Raw genomic sequence first — 9871 nt, forward strand, 5'->3', positions numbered from 1 at the left:
ATTTGTCATACAACAAGTGACACGTACCTCACGTGTATCTCTACAACGACCCAAGTGAGGGTAAAGAGTTGGTCCAATGTTTCACGACCAGGAGGAACTCACATTATTCCTCCTGGATCTGAAGTTCAACCAAAGATCGGGCTCACTTCTCCAGTACACCTGAATAGACCTTACCAGGGAGGCTAAGGAGAGTGATGCCCCATAATTGTAGCACACCCTCCATTCCTGCTTTTTGAAGATGGGAACCACCTGCCAATCCAGTGGTACTGCCCCCCATGTTCGCGACGTTGCAACGGCGTGTCATCCAAGACAGCACCACAACATCCAGAGCCTTAAGGAAATCAGGGTGAATCTCATCCACCCCCCGGAGACCTGCCAGCACGGAGCTTTTTAACTACCTCAATGACCTCTGCCATGGTTATGGCTCACAAACACACAGGCTAAAAGTAGACCTGCACCAGCTCGGTGCCTCTCACCATGGGCAACTCCATAGTGGAACAAGGTCCGGCTCCTCTCAAGGAGATTGGCTCCAGAGTCCTTCTAGGTGAGCCCAACTACTGTATATCTAGTTGGTACCTCTCAACCTCACGCACAAGCTTAGGCTCCTTCCCCCCAGAGAGGTCATGTTCCATGTCCCAAGAACCAGCTTTGGTAAGCCAGGGTTAGAGTGCCAAGGACCCTGTCTTCAGCCGCTGCCCATGGGTTCATGCACCCGACCCATATGGCCCCTCCTGCAGGTGGTGGGTCCACAGGAAGACAAACCCATGTTGCTTCTTCTGGCTGAGCCCGATTGGGCCCCATGGGTAGAGACCCGGTCACCAGGCACTTGCCGATGAGCCCCTCCCTCAAGCCTGGCTCCAGGGTGGGGCCCTGGTGACCCACATCCATTTTTAGGAACTTGAAAATGTAAATAATTAGCAGGAGAGGCTTCATTTATAAGAAAAAATTGTCCTGTTGTAGCCAGGTTTCTGTTAGACAGAATAAATCCATTTATCAAATCTAAGTAGCCGTGTAGTTTTTAAGTGTTGTTTTGTTTTTGTGTGCTGATGTTATTCAGCATCTTATTTTTGTACTATTAGTACTTAATGTATTCTTAGTTTAGCATATTTCTTAGTTCTTTTTTTTCATTTACCCTTTATTTATCCAGGTAGTCTCATTGAGTCACGAGAACTCATTTTCAAGAGAGACCTGTTTAGGGAGCACATGGTGGGTGTTGAGGGCCTTGCTCAAGAGCTCAGAGTGGGGTAAATGAAGGTGGAGGCAGGTGTGGGAGTTTCACCTTTTCCACCCACATTTGATGTTGACGGTACCGGGAGTTGAACCTGCGACTTTCCGATCACAGGCCCATCTTCTCTGCCCTCTGCACCACCACTCCCCCAGTTCATATCTTGAATCTTATCACTGTTTTTATTTACAATTTGTACGTTTGTTGGATGTAACTGGGACCCTGTGTACATAATGTCGCTCGCACCACATGTACCACATGAGGTGCGAGCGACAAATAAAGAACCATAAACCTTTATTATGTGTTTCTGGACTTGCTGCTGGTTAGTCTGGGAGAACTGGTTCTTTTTGGAAACCTGATGTGAGAGCAGCATCACTCCATGAGCTCCAGCTGCTTGTTTTATAAAACTTTGGCTGTTAGTTTTTTCATCAAACCTCAGCTGTTTGTTTTTTATTTATTTATAAAACTTTAGCTATTAGTTTTTATTTATAATAATTCGGCTTTATTTTTTATTCATAAAATTTTGTCTGTCAGTTTTTAACAAAACTTCGGCTGTTAGTTTTCAGCCGGCCTGAAGGATGTATGATGGTTTTACGTGTCTCCTACAGACTTGTTTCTCCTCTGCAGGTTTCTCATGACTTTGCGGTGAATTTTAACCAGGAGAACCCGGAGTGTGCTGGTAGGTGTTCCGGTCATGGCATGATTTTAATCTCACACGCAGCCTCAGATGATGGAGGAAAGCTTTCATGTCAGAATTGGTTCAACTGAGTGTGTTGGAGCCTCCGGGGCTCTGAACCCCGGATGGAACCGGAGCTCATGAGGACTCCGTCAGGGTAAATTAAGTAAGACGATGTGAAGGTCTTCCACAGAGGGATAATTTATTATCTTAATCAAATCCAGGGGAGGTTTGTCCTCTGGAGGGTAAAAAGAAGAACCGGTGAACAGATTCAGGTCTTGAACCTAAATGTCCCCTCTCAATCCTCAGTCTGAAGGTTCTGATGGGAACTGCAGAGTTTCCCTCAGAACTGCTGGATGTGGCTCACACAGGCAGAGGCTTTTCTGGTTCTGGGGACACAGGTCCTGTTCCTTCACCTGGGTCCAGTTCCTCCACCTGAGTCCAGTTCCTCCACCCGGTGGCTGTTAAAGGTCACTGATGAGCTGCTCTTCAGTACCAGCAGGCCTCATTAAGTCTGAGCACGGGTCTCTGTGACCTTCAGACCCTGGATCAGATCAGTGCTGCTGCTGGCATTCAGGGAAGCTTCTGAACATCCAGAGAGTTGAGGAAACGTGAACATTTCTCCTGATAAAACTTCCCAGAACCAAAGCTGAAGACTTCGGGTCTTTGACTGTTGTGTGTCTCCATTTTCCTGTGTGTTCAGGTATTCAGGGCGTAGTGGAGGCCTATCAGGCCTGCCTCCCCAAGCTGCAGCTCTACGGTCCCACCAACATCGCCCCCATCATCCAGAAGGTCGCCAAGTCTGCTTCGCAGGAGGTCCACACCAAAGAGGCCATGGTAAGACCACGTTTAGGGTTTGGATCTTCTTTGTCGGTCCAAACTGAAGAGCTGTATCAACCTAAGACAGTTTCCTCCCCCAGCAATACTTCATCCTGCTGATCCTGACAGACGGTGTCATCACTGACATGGCCGACACCAGGGAGGCCATTGTCCAGGCGTCCCACCTCCCCATGTCCATCATCATCGTCGGAATCGGGAATGCAGACTTCAGCGATATGCAGATGCTGGATGGCGATGACGGGATCCTGAGATCCCCTAAAGGAGAGCCTGTCCTCCGGGACATCGTCCAGTTTGTCCCCTTTCGAAACTTCAAACAAGTGAGTTAGTTTCAATGACTAAATGAGAACTAAAGTTTAAAAAAGGAGTTCCTCATGGCACTAATTTAGTTCTCTTGTTGTTTTCTTTGAAGAGGAGAAACTGAAGTAAAACCCAATATTAAGTTCTGTTGCAGCAGACTGACTCACTTCAGTCCAGATGTTTCAGTCATTTAAACAGTTTATTTAAGAGTTGCTTCTGGTGGAAGTCTGGATCCAGGAGGAAGTCCAAATCTGTTAAGACAGAGAAATTAGTGACCTGGTCTGTGTCGAAGAGGTTCTGTGAATTACTGTGGTTGTCACTAACCTCCTCAGTCTGTAGTGGGACACACGCTGTTGTCGCACTGGTACGGATGACGTCACTCGTGGAGAGTGAGCTGCAGCAGTGGAGCAGACTGGCGCTGTTTGTGGTCTGTGAAGGGAAATCCGGGTCCGGAGTCCAATAGTCGTAGCAGGGGTCCAGCACGGTGAAGCAGAGAGCAGAAGCCAGAGCCAAATTGTGATCCTTAATCATAGATGTGATGGGAGCGCAGAGTCATTTACTGTGGTCAGAGAAGCAGACAAATCCAAGAGGGGCAGGCAGGGCGAGGAGTCATAAAACAGGCGATGGTTCGTGGCAAGGCAAGAGTCAAACAAGGTACGTTGGACATCTGCTGGCAAAAGGTTTTCGATAATCTGGCACTGATGGAGCGTGAACATGGAGCTTATGAAGGGAGGTAAACAGGTGTGACAGATGAGGACTGATGACTGTGACAAAGCAAGGGGGTATGGTGCAGAGTGACTTGAGCTGAATGAACTTGGCAGGTAAACAAAACATGAAACAACAAACTGAGGGAGGGGGCAAAAACGTGACAGTGCTTATAACATTTTTCACCAGGACAGAATGTCCAGGGGGGGTTGGGGGTCTGTATCTATTGTGAATATAATTTACAGTGCTCAGTAATTGTCTCAAAGTCTGTTGTCCAACAGTTTGAGGTATTACTTCTAGAAGTCACATTATGTAGAGGCTTCTTTGTCACTGTTGCTGGTTGTTATAGACCTCCCTCTGCTCCATCCTGTTCTTCAGTGGCTGTAAGAGAAAGAATTGATCTCCTCAGAGTTTGTCTTCTTAGGTGACTTGAACTGGGATACACTCAACCATCCATCATCTTTAAAACTACAATTAGATGCATTAAATCTGCCCCAGGTTGTGCAGGCCCACACCAGGTACAACTCTTAGACCATGGACTTGTGCACTTGAATTGATATTATCCTCACTAATAGACCAGAGAGGTAAACATCGGGTGTGTTCTGCCAAAGCCTCAGTGATCACTGTGATAGAGCCTGCACTCGTAAGGCCACTACGCAACGGCGTCAGAAGCATCTGTAATGTGGGGGGACACAGTGTGCGTGTGTGTGTGCATGCGTGCATATGTGTGTGTGCGCACACGTGCACACACGCACACGCACCAGTGTGCAAAAACGTGTACACTTGTGTACAAAAAAAGCAGCATTTCATCTAGATTTCCTGACTTTAATTTCACACATTTAAAACATGTTTCTCACCAAGTTTATTCAGCTGTGGGTTTTAAAGACATTTCAACTTGAATGCACTTTATTAACACACAGCCTCAGATCGGCACTATTTCTGTTTATAAAGAAATAAAAAACATCACCACTAGACTTTGTTTTACTTGTGTTCAACAGTATACATCTAAAGGAGGTTTTCTTGAGGACAATAAGGTGTGGGGGTTTAAAGACATTTCAACTGTAATGCACCGTAACACACAGCGTCTTATGCCCCTTTTCCATTAGTGCCTTAAGTAGCAGAACAGCACGGTTCTACTCGGCTTGGTACGGTACACGTTGTGTTTCCATTATGCTTTCAGTACCGGTTCCACTGGGCCAGAAGACTGGGGGGGACCGGCGGAGCCCCACCTAGCTTGCTTTAAATTTTGTCGTCTGCCATCAAGCACAAAAAACGCCTGCACATCAGCATTAGGCCACGGTGTTGTCATTGTTTTTAAAATCTTAAAAATAAGTCCAATAGCTCCTGTGAGTTGATAAGGCAAGTTGGAGAGAAAATGGCAGATCAAATGTTGTGGAAAGTTTTCAGTTTCACAGTGACTCCACCCCATAACCAATCAGTGACCGACAGTGTTCTGACGTCACACTTTGGTACCTGCTCGGCCTGGCTGGAACCCCAGAGACAAGGGTTCTGAAAAAAGGGAACGGTTCTACGTATTACAAGTGGAAATGCCTTGGAACCATGCTGAGTTGAGTTGAGCCATGCTGTACCATTACTAATGGAAAAGGGGTTGTACAGCATCACACTTAGCTTGATGCTAAGCTAAGATGCTATAGACGTAGCGCTCCACATCTCTCAATCATTCTAACATGAATATATGTTTATGATCCTAAACCCCCCTGTCAACAACTGCTCTCACTAAGCTCGCTAAGCTGGTGAGCAACACAGAGGCGTCTCCACCTGTGAGCATTCTCTGCCGAGGCAGGAGACGCAGAGGAGAAACACTGCAGGCTGCCGGAGAGTTGGGGGTAACCAGGAAAACCTGGAGGGGACTTTTAGTGGTTTGAGCATTCTCCTATTAATCAAGTGGAATGGATTTGTTCATGAAGAAATAAAAACAGTTCCGATTGAACTAATGTTTCATGGTAAATGTGGGGGGTCCAAATGAACGTTTTTTTGAATGTGGGGGGGGGACATGTTCCTTTCATATATAATGGATGTGACGCCTATGGTACTATGCCAAGATGCCTCCTTTGATCATTTTCAAAGGTTTATTTGTAAATTTCAATGTGCAGGCTTTCTTGTACGACCTGGCACGTGGACTGGCACAGAATTGGGATGATACCTGAGGATGAAGATGCTTGAGCATATTTCAAAACCTAATTCAGTGCTGCTTTGAGCAAACACGCCCCTCTCAAAAAGATTAGGGTGGAAAATTATCAGCATGGTTCTGTCTTGACGGGTCTGAGTTCATCCACAACAAACTGTGCATGGAGCGAAAACCTCCAACAAAGTAACTGACTGGCAGCCATGCAGGGCTTCACGATATAAGAGTACGCCGTCTATTAGAGAAACAAAATCAAACTATTTCAAGCAACGACTGACAGCCAATGGTCCTGATCCTTGAAAAGTTTTGGAATACAATCAGACCAATGGAAGATAAAAATATGGCCTCACACCGGCCCACTGTTATTAAATATGATGGTCTTGTTATTGCAGACAAATCCAAACTGGTAAACCACTTCAACAGAAGTTGAACGTCCATACTAGGACAGTTCTTTTGCACCTATTTGTTTTCCAGTCCCAAAGATTCCCCCATTTCTCATTTCAGTCCATACAGAACTGTTCAATCTGGACACCCATAAAGCCTTTGCTCTGGATGCATTACATCCCCATTTCCTAAAATTAGCAGCTCAAATAATTTCTGCGTCTATCTCCTGTATTTGTAATCTCTCACTTCAAATGGGTGTGCTTCCCCAGGACTGGAAATCCGCTGCTGTCACCCCACTTTTTAAAGGCGGTGATAACTCAGAGATAATTTGCTACAGACCCATCTCCATCTTGCCCTTCTCTCCTAAATATTGGAGAATCGGATCAACCGGCAGCTCCTGTACCAGTTTCAGTCAGGCTTCAGATCAGGACGTAGCTGCTTCACCGCTACACTCAGTCCTTAATGACATCATCTGTGCCGCCGACAGCAAACAGCTAGCTGCATTTGTTAATCCATCAAAGGATTTTGACTCTGTGAACCATAAATTACTTCTAGACAGGCTAAGGGACAGAAGACTCCAGAAGCTGTTAGTTATTGTTCTGATTGTCTACAGTCAGTAAGGGTGGAGGGTCTTCTGTCTGATCCCCTGCCCCTATCTAATGTTGTCCCACAAGAAAACATTCAGGGGACTACTCTTTTCAATATTCATATGGCAGCAGGTGATTCGCATGTGCATGTATATGCTGATGATACCATCATCCATACGTCCTGTCCCTCCTTGACTACTGCTCTGTCTTCATTGCATCTTCACTTCGATCCAGCGGTCCTTCACTAATTTGCATCTGGTTCTGAACACACAAAAATGAATGATTTCTAACAGAAACCTTCTTCAAGTTGAGAGCACCTTTAACACGTCTTCCTTGACGGGTACTGAGATTGATTTTGTGGAAAACTTTAAGTAGCTTGCTATCTAGCTTGACAACAAACTCATATGATACACACATAAACGTCCTGCTCTCAAAAGTATAATCCTCTATAAATCTTCCTGAGACACTCAGACACTCAGCTCCTGGTTAAAATGAAGGTGCTTCCAGTCCTGGATTATGGTGGTGTGGTTTACAGGTCTGCCTCAAAAACCCTCCTTTACAAACTGGATGTTATCCATCAACCTGTTGTAACGGGAGCTTCATTTAACACAACCACTGTGGTTGGTTACCTACAGTCACTTCTTACTGTCCACAAACCAAATCACAGTTTGTGTTGACGTCATGAACCTCCTCGTAGCTGAAGCACACACCTCCTTTCAGTTCTCTGCTGTAGACCATCCATCTGAGCTGGACCTTAAAGCTCGATTCATTTATTACGTCCTCTGTTAAAAGTTCATTCACTGAGAGACTGGTTTTGTGCAACTGGAAGGACCCACACCCCCCAGCATGTGAACATTGGATAAGAGAAGTCATGTATCATATTCATCTAGAAAAATAAGACATACCCTGAAAGGCTCTGCAAAAAGATTCTGGGACACCTGGCAGCCTTTGGTGTGGTCATATGTTGAAAACATGTAGTCAGAGAGTCAGAGTCAGAGTTTCTTTATTGTCATTCGCACCTCATGTGGTACATGTGGTGGAGCGAAATTATGTACGCAGGGTCCCAGTTACATCCAACAATAAAATGTATAAGAAAAACAGTAATAACATCTAAGATATGAACTAAGAAAAACATCAACTAAATATACACTAAGCACTCATAACATAAAACATTGAACATCACCACAAACATGAACATGAGTCTGTGAGCAGATGTACACGCATGAACACATCAACATTGAAACAGATCAGCAGCAACATGAAACAGATCAGCAGCAACATGAAACAGATCAGCAGCAACATGATGTGGTTTTTCACAGTGATTATTCTGGTTAGAGATTCATGAGTCTAACAGCCTCAGGGTAGAAGCTGTTCCTCAGTCTAGTGGTTCTACACTTAATGCTCCTCAACCTCCTTCCTGAGGGGAGCGGGACAAAAAGTGTGTGTGCTGGGTGGGTGGGGTCCTTCATGATGCAGGTGGCCCTCTTCCTGCATCTGGAGGTGTAGATGTCTGTGATGGTGGAGAGACTGACTCCAACATCTTCTGTGCAGCCTTCACCACTCTCTGCAAAGGTTTTCTTTCTGCAGCTGTGCAGCCTCCATGCCACACGTTGATGCTGGAGCACAGGATGCTCTCCACTGCACACCTGTAGAAGGAGGTGAGGACTGAGCTTCCAGACCAGCTCGCCTCAGCCGTAGATAGTAGATATAGATGTAGATAGTGTACCTGTGTAAAGACATTTATGATCTGGTGTGGGTGGGGAGGGGGAGGGGGTTTATTTTTTATGTTCCCTGTCCTGTTTGTGTTAAAAACTAAAAATTAATTAAAAAAGACCTTGATTTTTTTTTAACCACTGTGGGTCATCCCTAAATGTAAAGTTTTCTTTGTGAAGTGAAAGCCGACTGACACCCGTGTGTGTGTGTGTGTGTGTATCTCTGTGTGTGTGTGTCTGTGTGTATGTGTTTGTGTCTGTGTGTGTGTGTGTGTGTGTGTCTGTGTGTGTGTGTCTCCTCAGGCCCCTCCAGCTGCTCTGGCCAAGAGCGTTTTAGCAGAAGTGCCCAACCAGGTGGTGGACTACTACAACAGTAAGGGCATCAGGCCCAAAGTGCCCAGTGAGTACCAGTCTTCCAGGCCGTTCGGACCCTGAGCTCCGTCCCAGCAGCTCCTCTGAGCACGACAACGACCGGAACTGAAACAACTCTGTACTGCCTTGTGTTTGGTGTTGATGCTGAAGGTGCTACACCCACAGCTTTACCATGAACTGACTTTAGAGGTCCAGAGTCCAGGACCCTTTGGGGTCAACGTAAAAACAAGAAGAACCTGGACTGAGGGAACACAGATCCACCTGCTGGCCCAAACAGCTGTTCATCCTCCAGCCAACCACAGCCAGGCATTTCCTCCAACACAGGAAGTGGACACGGAGCCTCGTTATGGATGAAAACGGGATGTTTCTGAGTCTAAAGCTTCAGCTGATTTTATAACAGCTGGATTTATTTTAGCCACAGCTGCTGTTTGGTCAAATCACTAATGCTGCCAACCGGGATGAGTCTTTACCTTCAGCAGAGATGTTCTGGATCCGGGAGTCCTGTTCCTGAAGTAGGACAGAACAGGACTGTCTGCAGTAATGAGTGTGTTGATCCGGTCTGTTGGGGGGAAGAAGGAGCTGAGCTGGAAGGCAAAACTCTGGATTTACTGATCTGTCTACGTTTCAACCCTCAAGTGTTCATGAGGTTTGGATCATGACCGAAGGAACCAGATCCTGGATCCAAACAGCTGATAGGAGCTTCTTCTGTAGGGCTCAGCCTTAAGAGGAGCTCTGCCATCCTGGGGGAGCTGCTGCTTCTTGTTGAAACCTGAGGAGGTTATTCTGACCAGGATGTCTCCTGGTCACCTCCACCTTAGTACATGCCTGGTACTTCCAGGTACTCAGGTGTGGAAGTACTGTCCTGTGTAGCGTTACTGTTTTGATTTCCTGCAGCGGTCTTGTCTTTGGACCTACTTGAACCAGATG

At 46.0% G+C, this 9871-nt stretch overlaps 1 protein-coding gene across 1 annotated transcript in view; it reads left to right on the plus strand.

The window, feature by feature from the left end:
* The window catches only part of cpne4a (copine IVa), a 42373-nt gene extending 32864 nt beyond the window's left edge, over positions 1 to 9509 (plus strand). The window contains exons 12-15 of the mRNA XM_037676502.1: positions 1853 to 1904; positions 2605 to 2738; positions 2822 to 3058; positions 8876 to 9509. Coding sequence (XP_037532430.1) covers positions 1853 to 1904; positions 2605 to 2738; positions 2822 to 3058; positions 8876 to 9007 — 555 coding nt within the window. The 3' untranslated portion in view covers positions 9008 to 9509. The remainder of the gene's footprint in view (positions 1 to 1852; positions 1905 to 2604; positions 2739 to 2821; positions 3059 to 8875) is intronic.
* Positions 9510 to 9871: the final 362 nt, after the last annotated feature.

This window comes from Nematolebias whitei, chromosome 5, assembly GCF_014905685.2.
Source record: "Nematolebias whitei isolate Nwh7 chromosome 5, NemWhi1, whole genome shotgun sequence".
Classification (NCBI taxonomy): Eukaryota; Metazoa; Chordata; class Actinopteri; order Cyprinodontiformes; family Rivulidae; genus Nematolebias; species Nematolebias whitei.